At 38.6% G+C, this 17,496-nt stretch overlaps 1 protein-coding gene across 5 annotated transcripts; it reads right to left on the bottom strand.

Moving 5' to 3' along the window:
- Nucleotides 1-2,960: 2,960 nt before the first annotated feature.
- On the bottom strand, nt 2,961-6,654 carry LOC121782646 ((+)-bornyl diphosphate synthase, chloroplastic-like). 5 transcript variants are annotated; one of them, XM_042180584.1, is made up of 8 exons: nt 6,299-6,652; nt 6,131-6,213; nt 5,949-6,043; nt 5,489-5,876; nt 4,359-4,577; nt 3,883-4,021; nt 3,578-3,799; nt 2,961-3,314 (listed from the first exon to the last, which is right to left on the bottom strand). In XM_042180584.1, exons 1-8 carry the CDS (start codon nt 6,530-6,532, stop codon nt 2,988-2,990), a joined length of 1,707 nt encoding a protein of 568 aa, XP_042036518.1. In that variant the 5' UTR covers nt 6,533-6,652; the 3' UTR covers nt 2,961-2,987. The 5 variants fall into 5 exon arrangements, with proteins under 5 accessions (XP_042036518.1, XP_042036517.1, XP_042036516.1 ...); XM_042180583.1 differs by having other exon boundaries at nt 6,125-6,213; nt 6,299-6,651; XM_042180582.1 differs by having other exon boundaries at nt 4,359-4,526; nt 5,949-6,213; nt 6,299-6,654.
- Between the last annotated feature and the right edge of the window lie 10,842 nt (nt 6,655-17,496).

Genomic DNA, 17,496 nt, shown 5'->3' with positions numbered 1-17,496 from the left:
TATAATACTCACTCCCTCCCCTCCGTCCCTATTAATTAACACTAATTTCTTTTTTTCGTCCGTGCCCGATTAATTGACACCCTTAACCTTTTGCTATTTTTAGTAATGGACCCCACATTCCACTAACTCATTCGACTCACATTTTATTATTAATATATAAAAGCAGGATCCACATTTCACTAACTTTTATCACTCACTTTCCACTACATTTTTTAAAACTCGTGCCAAGTCAACCGATGCTAATTAATGTGAGACGGAGGGAGCAATATTTTTTGTATTTCAATTAAATATTTCATAATTTTATATAAATAGAATGGGCCGTGCATAGCACGGGAGTGATACTAGTTTTTTTTATTGCTAACTTTTGTCATTCATAGTTGATGTGAATCAAAGTGTACATTGTTATTCCCCTAACTTTACATGATTATATAGTTTGATGCTTGCAAAAGTATATTTTATGGTGTAGGAAGATGAATGAATGGTGAAACAAGGAATGAAGCTCGGATAGTTTAAAAGCTGGCAGAGAGCTCTAAAAAATGGCCACCCGGCCGGGTTGATTTCATGCCCAATAATTCACCCGGCCGGGTGATTTTCGCGAGGCACGAAAATTCTAGCAAGGGCTCAAAAATGGCCACCCGGCCGAGTTAATTTCATGCCCAATAATTCACCCGGCCGGGTGATTCGAAAATTCCAGCAAGGGCTCAAAAATGGCCACCCGGCCGGGTTGATTTCATGCCCAATAATTCACCCGGCCGGGTGATTTACGAACTGCAAATTGGCAGTTTATACTGCAGTTTCTTTTCCCAAGGTTCGCACGGTTTTTAAATACAGTGGGGAGGAAAAAAAAGAGAGGGAGATACAGAGGAAAGGGAAAGAAAAAGGAAGAAGAGAAGAGGAAGTTCCGGCCAACTTTCCGACGATCCGACTCCAAATCCCAACTCCACTCATCGAGAGCTTGAATCCTACGGTTTTCATTGTTATTTTCACCATGTGTTTAGGCTAGACTCTCATTGTTGCTCCAAGTTGTGATGTAGACTTGTTCGAATTTATCTACAACTCTTAATTCATGTTTTGACATCGTTGATGTGTTTGATATTAATGTCTATCACTTTAGAGGCCTCTATCGTTATAGATGTTTAATCCTTGTTTATCGTCTCTTTAACATAGACTTGGATGGATTAATCAATTGATGTGTTGTTAAATTAGAATTGTTCAGAGGATAATTTGACGACGGATTAGGTAAGCTCGCATAGTAGATGATCTTTTATTCCCGCGCTTCCGCAGGAATTTAATGACTTTGAAAATTAATTCATGGAACAAGTGTTCAACTGACTGTGAATTATACGTCGCAAACATGTTCAGTGCACACGATTAGGTTGATTAATTAATCCCAAAAACATGTGATATAGCTGTAGGTAAAATGGTTCACGTCTAACGAGCAACTTGGAGTGACATTTTTTTCCACTCTTTGTCAATTAGCTTGTAGTGTTTTTCTTAGCTCTTAAAAGCCAAAACCTGTCTACAAAACCCACCTCTTTATGTTTCTGACTAGTGTTGGAGTTAAATAAACTTTACCTTCTCTGTGGATTGACACTCGAAATATCGCAATCGACACTGTAATCTTGCAGTATTATTGTAATATTAGAGTTAACAAATTGAACTTGTGTAATTATATACTTGATAATTGAACTCGAAAATTACACACCAATCGTCATTCGATGAATTTAAATTATACAACGACTTTAAATATATTTTTTACCTTCACAAAAGTTTGCGAGTGGTGTCACAATATGTTTACCGTTACTACGATGGTGAAGATTACTAATTAAATTCTTTTAATCTTTAATAGAGAAAGTGAAAGGTTTTGGAAGAGCCCCATGATTTGTTTTTTACTATAAACATATGGCATAGGAATGGAATTGGCTTCGGTGGCTTTGTTGTTGTGTCTCGGCGTCAGAATGATTTCGCAATCCTTGCAGGTCGACGAGAATGGTGGGGTATAAAAAATAGTGAGCAAGATGAGTGTAGACTGTACCATTATAATATTCGTCAACATTGTGGAGAAATTTGACTCACGTTTAGGTATTCTTCTGATTCTTCATCAATATTGTTACAACATGAAATTAGTTTTTTTGTTATACGAATTCCTTTTGTGTATTAATAATATTTGTTTTGTACCCTCAAATCGCTCTCTCGTGATTGTGGATTGTTTTTCTAATTTTGGCTTTGACTTTGTTTTTCGAATTCGACAGATGTTGAAGATGGGCTCTAAATTGGAATATCGGTGTTGTCAGAGTTTTTGGAAGATGTGCTACGTCAATCATGCCCTAACACATACATCAATAATTTCTCCATTTTTCTTTCATTAAACATTAAATTGTAATCAACATGTGATTGTGGTTGATCTTTTTGTAGTAAAGATCGAAAGCATTCTTTTTTACGTGTGTTTTGTGTTCAAATTTTAGTTTCGAAACTTATTTAATTGTATGAGTTTCCATTTGTATTGTAAATTGTTATTATACATACATTTGTGAGTTTAGAACTTAAAATCATATTGTTTCTCATTTTAAAAATGCTAAACTCATGTTTCAAATTAGTACAAGTAGAAAATGAATTGGGTCGTGCATCGCACAGATGTAACACTAGCTAGTTCTTGATAAAGAATGAGATCATCTCGTTACCGACAAAAATTTAAAGGAAATTAATGTTTATAGACAATTTAAAACCTAAAAATAAAATTATTAGTCCCTCTACTTAAATCCTGGCCAATTTTTCTTTACACAGATTAACTTGAACGCTTAAATTGAGGGAGAAAATGAATTGTATTATAAAGTTATGTAGTTGAGCTAACTTAATTATATGAGTCCCCGTAATTAAATCCTGGCCACCATTGTTGTCACCAAATTAATATATGAGACCCTCTACTTAAATCCTGGACGAAATAGCTAGACCACACCATGTTTCGAAATATCAATTCTCTGATTTATTCAAGCACATGTGTTTTTTGAGACATAATGTGTGTATATTGTTGAAGCACATGGTTGAAACAGCAGACTCGCAATCCGTTGATGTAGTTCAGAGTGATTGCCATCTCCGTCAAGATACATAAACTGCGCCGCTCTTCCAAAATTAGCCGCCGTCTCAACCAAATCATCCCTAACCGAACAACCACCGCCGGCGCCGGCCGTGTTCATTTCCTTCCACGCCTCCCTTATCAGAAACCTCACGTGTTCCTCCGCCTCTTCCATGCTAGCGTTTCTCTCCTTCATGTAGCATTGGATTGATTTCGCCACGTCCCCTCTCTTCATCTCAAACTATTCAAACATAAAATTAATACTATCTATTGGGATAAGTAACTCGTATTCCTTATTGAGACATCTATTCTTTTGGCAAATTAGTCCTCTCTTTTACTTTATAGTACCTTTTTCTTTTACCCCCTTTATTCCCGTAATTATCTCATTAAATACAATTTTCTTATTTCTTATAGGCAAAAGAAATTACTACTCAATATCACATGTCTTGAGACGGAGAAAGTATAAGAAGATAAGATGTGTTGAGAGTTGTTTTGTGCACGTACCGCCAATGTTCCTAGATCGTCAGGAAGCCGTACGAGCATCCCCAAAAGGCGAATTATGTGGTTGTATTTATACAGCTTGTCTTTGGATGTATGAACTTGGGCTATTACAGTAGGAGCTCCTATAGAAATGGTGGAAATATTGAGATATTCTTCCATGGTTGGTGTGTATCCACTATAGTACCACTTTGCCTCTTGTAAATATGCTTCAACCAAATCCACCCACTACCAATAATTCATATTTAGACATGTTACAACCTCTCATTCTATAAGATGAAATTAATTATGAAGATAATTATATATATTACCGGTTTCTGTAGATATGGGAGACTGATGACACCCTCTTCTTTAAGAATGTCATGTGCTAGCTCGAAAACAAAGTTGTGGATTACCAAATAAAACAATTGCAAGTAATAAGGAAGTCGATTGATTGCTTCAGTATCCCATCTGAAATTTAATATTTCAAATTAAATTTGTTGATATGAAGATTAGAGTTGTAGAAATTAGCATATACTATTGAATTGTTATAAAAACAAAACCTGATCTTAATGGCAAACTGCATAACCAATGCTAACCAAAACACTGATGGTCATTATTCAAATTGTTTAGGAAAATTTGGATTTGAAAACCATGGGTGGTTCTTTATTAGGTCCTATTTTTGTTTTTAAAATCGGAATTTTTTAAATTTAACTAAAATGGGTCTAAAAATGACATTCGTCTATCTGAAAATTACTTTTGTTTTTTTATTTGGGAGTTTGAAATTAAGACTGAACTCGATACGAACCTCTGTAGGGTGAGTGTGAACAATTCAAGCTCGTCTAGTGTACCGTAGATGTCGTAAACATCATCAAGAGATGTTATTAGAGTCATTATCTTGGCAGCCGTTTTTCTCTCATAGCAATGTTGATGAGTTTCAAAGAGTCCAATTGCCCAAAAGTAGCTTTCCACCAGCCTGTCCCTCACAAACGGTAGTTTCTCAGACAGACATGAATTATTCCACCATCTAGACAATATATATATATTCGAAGGTTAAACAAAATAAAGCAAGTCCTTAAAACTTTGTAAATAGGAGAAATAGCAGTATAAGTTACGAAATTTAGTCAAATTCTGATCAGTGTCATAAGTTCGAAACAAAATATTAAATCACAAAATTTCAATGTGTTTATAATGATCTCATCTGTGTGCATAATGCGCCTTCTAGTTAATTATGTTCAAAAGACATTATTTAAAAAAATAGAAAAGAAATTATATGTATTTTAATGAACCGGCCTTGTTTTGAGTAGGGGTGGGTCGATACGAGATATCGTATCGAAAACGTTGTATCGTATATCGTATCGAAAATATCGATATGAAAGAATTTCATATCGTTATCGTATCGAAAGTTTCGATATATCGAATTTCGATATATGGAACTTATGATATGGATAATATCAATATCAATATCGTTATCGTATCGATATATCGTACCGAAATTCGATATATCGATATATCGAATTTCGGTACGATATATCAAAATATCGATATTATATCGAATACCTATATCGAAAATTATAATTTCAAATATGTTTCGATATATACGATATATTCGAATATTCGATATAAAACGATATATCGAAAATATCGATATATATCGTATATTCGATATAAAACGATATATCACGATAAAAGGAAATTCATATCGTTATCGTATCGAAAACTTACGATACGGTATCGTTTCGTATCGAAAATTACGATATATCGAAAATCCGATAATTTTTCAATATTTTTCAATACGATACGAGCGATATATCATTTTTTCGATATTTTCCCCAGCCCTAGTTTTGAGCATGATCAAAAGACTGAAAGAATTTGACTAAATTTTCGTTATTTAAATGGCTATTATCCCTAATAAATAAATAGTCCTAGCTAGTTCACCTTGAGATATCTTTGAGTTCCTCTATTTGTGTTGCTTGAACAATATTAAAGTCTAGTTTGGCGAGCTCAAGAATCGTTGGATTGAAGTCGGGTCTCCTGGAGTAAGCATCTATCATCCATTTTGCCTCAAGATTTGGTGTCCTCCAATGAAGAGGGATCTCCAAAGAATGTTGAATCCACAATGATAGATTTTTGTCAATTTCTTCACCATTTTCATCAAGAGTTTTCTGCAGATTTTCTGTTGCAAATTGCCTTGCTAGCTCCAGTGTATCTTCACCTTCTCTCAAAAGGAAAGATGCTTCATAAAGTTGTAACATTCCTTTCGTATCTCGACCAAGGCTTGCCTTGAAATCGCTACCCTTCTCGTTCTTGAAACAATCAAACACCTCTGCAATAAGACATAAGATTCGGTTCAAATTTATAACTCTAATAGAGATATAAAAATTGTGTAAAGCATAACCTTGGGAAACATTAAAACCATGTTGTCTGAGGAGTCTAAATCCAAGAGCTGTGAGATACAAATCACTTCCATCCACTTCTTTATCTTGGAAACATCTGTGTATAAAGCATAAAATCTCCATAATCTCATCATGAAAAAAATAAGAAAGTCCAAGATATTTCAAGTCATCAATCAACTCCAACTGTTGGACAAATTCCATATTTTCCTTTAGCAAGATTTTCACTTGCACAATCAGCTCTGCTTGTCTATTCAAGTGCCACTCCTCCTATCCAAATACATATATATTCTATCAAAGGGAAGAAAATTAATTAGGTATAATTAATTAGCAGCAACAAATTAATGATATGTACCTTATAAGGAGTGTTGAGAGACTGAATGTAATTGAAATCCCAAAGGGAAGGCTGATAGTTTCCGGATCGTCGGATTTGATGAGCTTCTTCTCGTTGTGACGAGCAAGAAACGCGAAGGTGAGCATCGGGCACAATAGAACAGACCGGCCATGGTTTCGAAAGTCTCCTCTTCGAGCTGTGGAGAGAATTTAGTGGCACGCTAAGGATCGGTACCTGCATGCTAATAGTAGACATTTTACTAGCTTGAGTAATGTTTTTCTTAGTTTGGGTTTATTATTTTTGGTTTCTCTTTTAAATCTATATGTACTATCTAAGATGTAGTGAGCTTTTATGGACAAGATGATTAGATAGGGAATTATTTGAAGTTCAAGAACCACACAGTTGTCCAATTCCACCGACGGATTTGTAACGGCGTTTTGCTTTTCAAGAAAATTCCCCCTAAAACCACTTCTTTGAATATCGACAGTGTTACAAAAGCCAATTGGGAGCCTGATACGATCATATCCATATCCCAATTATTTAGTTGCATATTTGATTTACCATATCTTTTCCATATTTGTTTAGATATTTGTTTCTTGTTCATTAAGTTAGTAGCATTATAAATAGGAGTTATTGTTATCACTTTATTCAATGAATATATTATTTTCCACAACTTGTCTTGAGTAACAAGAATATCATATTTCGTTTCCAAATTGTTGTTCATCGGAGAACGTCCGAAAATCAGCAATTCGTGAGCTTTCCTTCGAGCACGTCGAAGGTTTGATCACCTTATCTCTCCGAGAAGTTAGCCATCCGGCCTCGTTACGGAGAACGTCCGTAACAACTGGTGCTTTCATCCCGTACTCATCCTCCATATCAAAAAAAAAAAAAAAAAAAAAACAGTCGCAGCACCACCATCACAGCCACGCCTAATCCTCCACCTTCTTCATCAATAACCTATTCACCACCAATATCCTTAATAGAAGTAGCTCAATGGCAATCTCCTCGAGGGCCTCCTAACATGAGGACGTCCAGCGCTGGATCGGATGAACGTATACCGCCGATGGGGTTCCTCACCGGAGGCAATGCGCAAGTCACAATCAGAGACTCTTCGCGCCGCGCGTCCACAAGCGCTTCACGCGGCGACGATCAGTCGCGATATCCGCGGCGCGATTTCCAGGCGGCCTCCGAGGCGCCGCACGATGTGGCAGGAACAACCGCGATTTTCTCCACCGGGTTGGAGAAGATCTTGGCGCGATTTGACAGAATGGAACTCAGGCTGGAGAAGTTGGAAGCGCCCGAACCTGATCCCCCCTATTTCTCGGACGAACTTGATGACGAAGGGTATCACTCCCCGCGCGACGCTTGGGCGGCAGAAGACGATGTCCACCGGCCTTTCATCCACGGACAACGAGACCGTGGTGGGGATATCCATCGTCGACGAGGCGCTGCCCGCGCATTACATTGGCGCGACGGCCGTTTTCCGCAGCAGAACGTTCATCGGGCGTCGTACCGCGATCGCCCCGAGCCTCGGCACCGCACGTGCTGGGACAGGCCGCAGGACCGGTACCTGGGGATGGACGAGTCCGAACAACAACACTATGTGGACTTCTATTCCGGATCGAGGCGTCGCCGGACTTGCTGGGATCCGCCCTCCCGCACATCCGGTGGACGTGTGGAAGAGATTCGCGCTCCTCCGCTGTCAGAACCACCGCCACAGCCGGTACCAGAACCAGAACTGTTCTATGGCCCGACGCATCGTGGAGCATCTGACACTCCCGCGTCAAAATACACGACGCGCCCCTCTTTCGGCCCCCGGGGCTTTCTTCACGCTGATTCAGACGTGCCGTCGCGATTCCCACCTAGCTCGTATACTGGACAGCAGCGAGAGCAGCCCCAAACCTGGAACCGGCACCTACACCCCACATTCCCAAGCCCTCGTACCTCCGCACATCCACAGCTCGTTCTCGACCAGAAGCCACCGCTGCAGCACGTGCTCGACCAACAACCACGGCCAAGTCGCCACCGCGCTGCACCGCCCCCGCCGCTGCACATGGATCAGCAACGATCGTCATCCTGCGGCCATCCTACGACTCACCTCCGTCAAGCTGCGGCCTACCTCGAATTGCCCACTACTGTGAAGCAGCCCCTGCTCCAACGCCCGCCCTCCTGCCTGCGTTCCCCGAGCCTCCACTCCGCTACGAAGCTTGTTTCTTGTGAAGAGAAATACTGGGAGAGTGATGCAAAAGTGTTGAATCAAGTTGACTTGCGGCTCAATGAAAAGAAATTAGTAGATGATGAAGTACGAGCTATAGAGGTGGATAAAATTGATGACGATGATGGTCTTCATGATTCAAGTAAAAAGAATGAGGAAGAGGCATATGTAGAGGAGGACGATTCCATAGAGGAAGTGCTGAAGGTCATCTCCTCATTCCCTGTTGTTCAAGTGCAATCCAAATCTATTGTTGAGAATTGTTGGGGCAAGAAAGGAGATAATGCTTACGCCGGTTTGTGCATAATTGTTGGTGTCTATGTGGATTTGAGTATTAGTGATGTTACAAGTATGAATCATCGATCAACATCGCCCGATACCGATGCAAGGTTGATCCCTCCGCGCAATGACATGTTGGATTCGAACATTCTTGGAGGCGTGAACAACCTTTTCGATTTGGCAAGGAATTTTTCCAAAAAAATCGGGTCTCCTTTGTTGATTTTTGACAAAGGTGATAAATGGAGATATTCAGTTGTTCGATATGTGTTTGATCCAGGAGGAGACGCCTCGCCAAAGCTTTGGCTTTCAACTCTCATAAGTGGTTCGTGGTTCCCACCTTGAGGACAAGGTGTATTTCAACCGTGGGGGAGTTGATACGATCATATCCATATCCCAATTATTTAGTTGCATATTTGATTTACCATATCTTTTCCATATTTGTTTAGATATTTGTTTCTCGTTCATTAAGTTAGTAGCATTATAAATAGGAGTTATTGTTATCACTTTATTCAATGAATATATTATTTTCCACAACTTGTCTTGAGTAACAAGAATATCATATTTCGTTTCCAAATTGTTGTTCATCGGAGAACGTCCGAAAATCAGCAATTCGTGAGCTTTCCTTCGAGCACGTCGAAGGTTTGATCACCTTATCTCTCCGAGAAGTTAGCCATCCGGCCTCGTTACGGAGAACGTCCGTAACAGAGCCGCACACACAGCTAGGGGCCAGTCATCTTCACTACAGAGCGGCATCCTGAACCTGCGCACCACCTTAAAGCATTCACAATAAGGGCACTGATCGACCGCATGATCCATCAGCGGTCCAATTGGTGCCTGATGCATTATTTTTAACACTACAACTACTTGCAAGTATATAAGGCAAAAATAGTATAGCTAAGGTAAACACAGGATATCGAACACATAGAATACAGACACAAACTGGCTATCTAAGACTAGGCTTCTTTCATTATTTAGAGACACAATTTTGGGATTGGTTTGAATGCTGAAAAAACACTAAAATAAAGCAATTAAATGAAAGCAAGTAAACAATTGCAGATTTAACACACGAGGTAAAACAGATGAGACAGAGAATTCCAGTGATGTGCTTTCACAGTTATGGTTTATACAAGTTCCAAATACAACACCCTAGCACAGTTCATGTTTAACTAGAACAAGTCACATAAATATTGTTTATGCAGCACAAACGAGGTCACACACTAAGGTCGTCAATCTTAGATTAGCAACTCCAAAAAACTCGATAAGACTCTCAATTTATTCTCACTCTCAATTAAAAGTAACGTTTTAAGAGAAATTAATTGTAGTGTTAGCTAAGTCATTCTAACATGCAAATCCTCTCTCGATAAAATGTGTCACTCAAACATGAAGCATTATCCACTACTTAGAATAAAGCAAGCAATGAACAAAACGGATACCAAAAAATGGAATTATATAAACCAATAAAAGTTAGAGTAAAAGTTAATTTTGGTCCTAAACATATGAACAAAATACTAATTTAGTCCAAAACATTCACTTTTTGAAAAATAGGTCCACAACAAATGAAAATGTGGCTGAAGTAGTCATTTTTTTACAGTTCCGTCAAAAACCTAACGGTCAACATTAATTCCACAGTGGAATAAGCGTTAGTTTTTAGATGGAACCGTCAAAAAGGGACCACTGTGACAAGGATTTCATTTGTTATGGACATGTTTTTCAAAAAGTGAATATTTTGGACCAAATTCGTATTTTGGTCATATGTTTAGGACCAAAATTAACCTTTACTCTAAAAGTTACTAACATATCCCTAAAATTCTTACCGTTTATCTACTAATAGAGAAATAACAAAAACTACAAATTAAAGTACAAAACATAAAGAAAAACAAACAAAACCCAAGAACAAATTATTGTGCAATCTTTATGTGTAGGGAAAAAGATGGAGAAATTAGGGGTGGAGAAGAGAGAGGAGCCTTCGAGGCTCCCCAATTTTAGAGGCAGTTAATGATTAATATTATGAGTTAGGTTATGGGGTATCTATAGGCTTGAAAAAGGTTTGGAGAGATAAATTTCAGGGTTTAGGCTTTATACGGAAATATTTTCTTCCTTTCCTTGAATTTCCGCCTAAATTCTTGCCCGCACTTGAGTGCACTGCGCGATGTCTGTAGAATAGCCATAACTATCTCTACAAAACTCCGGTTGCAATGTTCAAGGAATCCACACGAAGATCTTTCAAAGACGAAGAGAAGGTATATAGTACGCCCTGGTTAGACTTCAGAATAGTCATAAAAATGGGATCTGACTAAGATTGATGTGCGCGAATGGGCCAGTGGGCCGCTTAAACGGGCCCTATGGGACGCGTCTCAACAGATCTGGGTCTACAGCAGCAGCGGCAGAGCTGAGCCGATCGACTTGAGCAAAGCCACGGAGGAGAGTCAGCCTACCCAGAGGCGACCAACGGGCGTCAAAGTGGCCAAGCGGAAGAGGAAGGAACAGACGAGTGAGTGAGAGGCTAAATCGCGTCGGACCGACGAAGAGGGTGCCATGTCGGATGTTGCATAAGCAGCACTGATGCAATTTTTATTAACACTAAATAAACCTGCAAGTATACAGAGTGTAAATAGTATAGCTAAAGGTCAGTACTGAATATCGAACACAGGAAAAACTATCACATTATATCTATGTTCTACTAAGCTTCTTCTACTATCCGAAAAAATAAAGATTTTTGTTTTGAAAAGTAAAAGTTGTAAAACAAAGAGAACAAAACACAATTGCAGATAAAATCACAGAGATAAACAGATGAGATAAGGGAATTCCAAAAATTTGATTTTATAGTTATGGTTTACACAAGTTCCAACTACAACACCCTAGCACAATCCATACTTTACTAGAATGAGTCATATAAATATTGCTCATGCGGCACAAAGTAGATCACAGACACTAGGGGCGTCAATCCTAGATTTGTAACTCCTAAAGGCTCCTAAGACTCCTAATGTTCTCTCTCTCAATTAATAGAACCGATTTAAGGAGAATTAATTTTAACGTCAACTAAGCTCTTCTAACATGCAAACTACCTTTCACGATTATGTTGCACGTCAATAGATCATCATAGAATGTTTCACTCAAACATGAAGTTTTATACAACACTTAGAATAGAAGCAAAGTAATGAACAAAGCGGATATTAATTAACTAGGAACGGTATAAACCAAAGTCATTATTAACACATCCCTAGAATTCTATGAGTTTTGCTACACATGATGGGATAATCTAAACACAGATTGTACGAAAACATAGAAAAAATAAGAACTAAAGCAATAAAATCCAAATGTTGAATCTTTTAGTCTTGATCTTGAATCCACTCTTCAAAGTTCTTAAGTAATGATAAACAGTGGAAGGAACCCTCAAATTATATGCTCTGAAAATTATGCAGCAAAAGGTTCCTCTGATGAAGTCTTGGAGCGAAAATAGGGCAATTTCTGTACACCGCGTTTTTCCAGCGGTCGCTGCAAATCATCCCGTAGCTTCTGTATCTCGATCAGCGGTCGCTGCACTTGATTCATCGGTCGCTGGCAGTCACTCCGTAGCTACTGGATTTAACCCAGTGGTCGTTAACGTGTTCATCTTTTCAGCTCTATTTTCCGAAACGGACCGTTACTAGGACAGCAGTCGATGGCGGCCAACGGTTGCTGGCTGAGGTGCAGCGGACCATTGGCTGGCTCGAATACTCCAGATTTTCATGACTGTTTGCTATTTTTTTAGGCTCTATTTTGCACATTTCTCACAAAACAAGTCAAAATACCAAAATAGATCAAATATGCAAATAATGGACATGTAATGCAACTTTGACACTCAAAATGGACTAATTAAAGGCTTTAAAACAGTGCAAAATCTGAGCGTATTAGGCGCTAGAGAGAACCTTGTGCGAATACTACAAGATGTACATCGGAGAAACCGATCAATGAATTAAAAACGAGCTCAGGGATTGAATCAAGGTGCTAAATACAAAAATTTTGTTATTTTATTTTATTTGCTAGACACTAATAATTAAAATGAATTATAAAGTAATGTTGATATAGAAATTAGGACGAATTTTTGGAGAGGCTGCCACTATTATAAAAAGATGGACGGGATGATAAATTGCTCACGAGGAAAATAGAGATGGACTAATTTTCTCATGAATTTCCACCATCGTGTTAAAAGTGAAAACATTAATTTAGTGTGATATTGTGAACCATCAACATTGATATGGACTCGAAGCTTATTTATATCACATTATAGGCGCTATTTACGTTGCAAATGCATACTTAAATCATTCTCAAATAAAAGTATTTCATTGCTTTCCTTTTAGACTAAAGTTTCAAATTGGTTTTGCATATTTGTCAAAAATACTTTTTTTGTCATGTACCTTAAGTGTTTTAAGCTTCTAGTCATAAATAACACTACTATACTTTGGTCTATACGTAATGATTTGAAAAAAAAAATAACGATCCGCTATATTTTGATCTGATAGATAAGTTAAATAGGAACCAAAACATATTGCTTATAACCAAAAGTTAACACACTTCAAATGTAAGGACCAAATAAGTATTTTTGAGCAAATGTACGGACCAATTTTGGATTTTTAAAATATGGCCTACTATTAATTTTTTACGAAATCATCAAATATCGATCAAAACTTAATATTTAGAACAAAAAACTTATAAACTAAATGTATAGGATCAAAAAAATTAAGTGAATATATGGAACCAATTTTGAACTTTAGTCTACGTTATATTCCATAACTACAGTCCACAACCAAACCGGACCCAGATTCTTGGTCATTGCCACTAGGCACCTAAAATAGCACTAAACGTGGTCGAAATATTACCCCCTAAGGGCTAAAGAGTCTGAACATGTTTCATCACAAATCTTCTCAGACTGTCACAAAAAGCTATGAAAAACACATTCATGAAGGGTCATTTTCTCCTTTTGTTGACAACTCATTTTCTGATTTTAGATATTGGTCATATGGATGCGACTTTTCGCTCTCATAAAGTCATTACGAAATTCTGGTTGTGGACACTAATGCCAATTCAATCAATATGATTGGTTTCATTTAGATTTGTGTGAAGATTATAGGTCATTAAAATATACTACGTCCTTGTGTTATTAACCTAAATTTTACTCCATTCATCTTTACACAAAACTTTAAAAAAATACTCCCTCCATCTCGTAAGAGTATGTACTTGTGTTGAACATAAATTTTAATGCACAATGATAAAATAAGAGACAGGTAGAAAAAAAAGTAATTAAAGTATTGTTGGTGGAGAATGAGTCTAATCTCATTAGAGACAAAAGAGTTTCCAAAATTAGAAAATGCATAATCTTATGGGACGGATTAAAAGGAAATGAGTGCATACTCTTGTAGGAATGAGGAAGTAAATGTTTTGAAGTAATGTAAAGAGAGAATACAATAGAAAAACAACAAAAGAAAGAGTAAAAGTAGGAGAAATGAAAAAAAAATTGTCAAAATAGATAACACGTTCATGTGAGTTGAAAGAGTAATAATTATGAATAAATGTGAGTTGAAAAGGTTAATATTTATAAGTCACATGTTCATGTATTACTTTTATAATAAAATGTATGAAATGGGTTAATGACACATGGGATCTCTCTAGCATTTATGTAAATATAAAATGAGATTGCTATGTTATGGATAGATAACTAAAAATAGCAAAAATGAGACTCCTTACGAAACAAATACAGTATACAAAGAAAGCTAGAATCTTATAATCATATTTGTTATTGGTATTGAGTTTGAGCTTGCTTGATCATCTTTGATTGTAAGGGATTCGGTTATTCTTTCAAAATTCATTCTCGAGTGTTATTAAGAATAGTGACAGATCAAAGTAGGGTGAGTAGGAGTTGATTGATCCCACCGTCGGTGATGAGTGTTGCTGGAATTGCGCTTTGGAGCTGCCGGCTTCGACCTCACAAGGTTCCGACGTTGTTTCGAAGAGGATGGGTTTGGGTAGTCAGGCCTAAGCGTTGGATGAGTAGAGCAGCCAGTGTCACAACAAATGTTGACATATCATAACATAACCTTTAAATTTATATTCGTGTGAAACACAAGTGTTGGGCTAAAGAAAATAGAATTACGGCCTCTTAGCCTCGAAAAACCTATTTATTTCAATAGTTGTAAGTAATTTCAGGCGAGCGTATTCTTTTTCAATGTATCCGCTACAATCCAAAAAATTCGTGAGATGTTGGTATCATATCTCCTACTTTTTTTAATTTAGACTAAAGTCCGAAATTGGTCCTACATATTAAATGTGTTAGTTTTGGTCTTAAATACGAGCATCCACAATGACGACGAGCGGATCGGCTAGCCGATTCCCGGCGCTGGCCGGTTCGCTCGCCGAACCATTGTAGGCGGCGAGCGGCAATGCGGCGAGCGCACGCCGATTTTCGGGCGCTGGCCGATCCGCTCGCCGGTCGGCTGGCCGCCATTGTAGGCTCCCGATCGCCCATCCCATTTTTTTATTTATTTAATTTTTAAAACACTATATATACGCGATTGCAGGTCATTTTTCATTCGCACCACTTGTTTTTAACGAGTTTTCTCTCTATCTTAATTTCTGTACAAGATCAACAAAGCGAAATGAGTAACGCGGGTGGTAGTAGTGGTGGTAGTGGTGGGGATGCTGAGGAGTACGAACAGCAAATGAACGAAGAGTTGGAGGCCTATACGTCCAGTGAGATAAACCTGCTGATACAAAGGGCCTTACAGCCGGCGGTACCTCGACCTCGACCCGTTGTCCACCGCCGAGCAGTGATTGAATGGGATCACGTAGCTGCACGTCAGCGGCTATATGAAGACTACTTCGCACAGAAGCCGCGGTTTAACGCCAACCTTTTCAGGCGGCGTTTTAGGATGAGCAAGGCCCTGTTTATGCGTATTGTTGACGCTTTGGAGCATCGATATTTGTGTTTCCGCTTCAGGCACGATGCGGCTGGCAAACCCGGCCACACACCTATTCAAAAGTGCACTGCGGCAATCATGCAGCTGGCCTACGGAGGCGCGGCAGACATGTGGGACTAGTACCTCCACATCGGTGAGACGACTGCCCTTGAATGTATGAAGTATTTCTGTCAGGGCGTGGTTGAAATATTCCGTGATCAGTACCTTTGAAGCCCTACCCCCGAAGACTGCCAGGAGCTGATGCAGATGCACGGGGAGCAGCATGGATTCCCGGTATGTTAGGCAGCATAGATTGTATGCATTGGGAGTGGAAGAACTGTCCCGCTGCCTGGAAGGGGTTCTACACGACCGGCTACAAGGGAAAGAATCGCACGATGATCCTCGAGGCCATAGCTGATGATCGGTTATGGATTTGGCATGCGTATTTTTGGGTAGCCGCGTCGAACAACGACCTCAACTCGTCGCCCCTTTTCAACGAGCAGTGCCAGGGCGTCAGTCCGGCCATCAGTTTTGTCACCAACGGCAACTGGCATGATATGGGCTACTACTTGGCGGATGGGATATACCCTAGGTGGCCCGTCTTTGTGAAGATGATCAGATGCGCATCAGATGAGAGGAATGCCTACTTTGCGGAATGGCAGGAGTCGGCGCGCAAGGACGTGGAACGCGCATTTGGTGTGCTCCAGTCTCGATGGGCGGCAATTAGGGGTCCAACGCGTTTGTGGCATGTCGACTACATTGCTGATATAATGTACGCCTGTATTATCATGCACAATATGATTGTCGAAGATGAAGGTGTACAACTGACTAGTTGGGCCAACGGCGATAATGAAGCCGGTCCAAGCCACGGCGTGGCCGCTCCCAACGTACGAAGCGGGGTACCTCACGATGAAGTCGGCCGCCTCCAAGTACATGCCGACATGCGCCAAGTGGAAGCTCATATTCGACTCCAAAAGGATTTAATTGAAGAGTTGTGGGCGCGGAGGACTGCACGGCGTTAGTTTTTTTTTATTATGTAATTGTTTTAATCAACCTTTTTTTTAATTATGTAATTTTTTGTAATTAATGTACTTTTTTTAAATTAAATATTATTATTGAATTTTCCCGTATTTCTGTCATAAATTTAATTCCGTATTTTGTGTGAGTGTTAATTATTTATTTTTTATAAATTTGTTTATTATGGCTAGCTTATTGCTTGTCCAGTTGCTTGTCCTGATGATGTGGCAGGAGGAGTTTTTAGTGATGATGATGTGGCAAGAGGAGTTTGTGGCTAGGCTATGGCTGACCTATTGCTATTGGAGATGCTCTAATACATTTTGATTTATATTAAATTGTTCTTAGCTTTTGGTCATAAACAATATGATTCGGCCCATATCAAAAACTAAATGTCAACTGCGTTTTAAAGTCGAAAATAGGTTGCAATATATATATATATATATATATATATATATATATATATATATATATATAGTTTTTATCTATACAAAACTAGATTTAAATACAGAAACACAGAACAATATCACGCATAGGGCACTTTTAGGTCATAGTTAGTTAATTTTTAGGTCATGCTAACAAAGCATGACCTAAAATAATCTCAGCATGACATTAAACCCAAATATTATAATATGACCTAAAATTGCTTAATTATGACCTTCCGTGTTTTTGGTTAATTATTGACCATTAGATCATCTAATCCTGGGGCCAAGATTTGGGCTGCATTTGTGGAGTTAAATGCATTTTTATTTTGACCATCTCCATATATATATATATATATA

This window comes from Salvia splendens, chromosome 20 (genome assembly GCF_004379255.2).
Source record: "Salvia splendens isolate huo1 chromosome 20, SspV2, whole genome shotgun sequence".
NCBI lineage: Eukaryota > Viridiplantae > Streptophyta > Magnoliopsida > Lamiales > Lamiaceae > Salvia > Salvia splendens.
The sequence above is the reverse complement of the archived record's forward strand: the minus strand, read 5'-3'. Positions and strand labels throughout refer to the sequence as shown.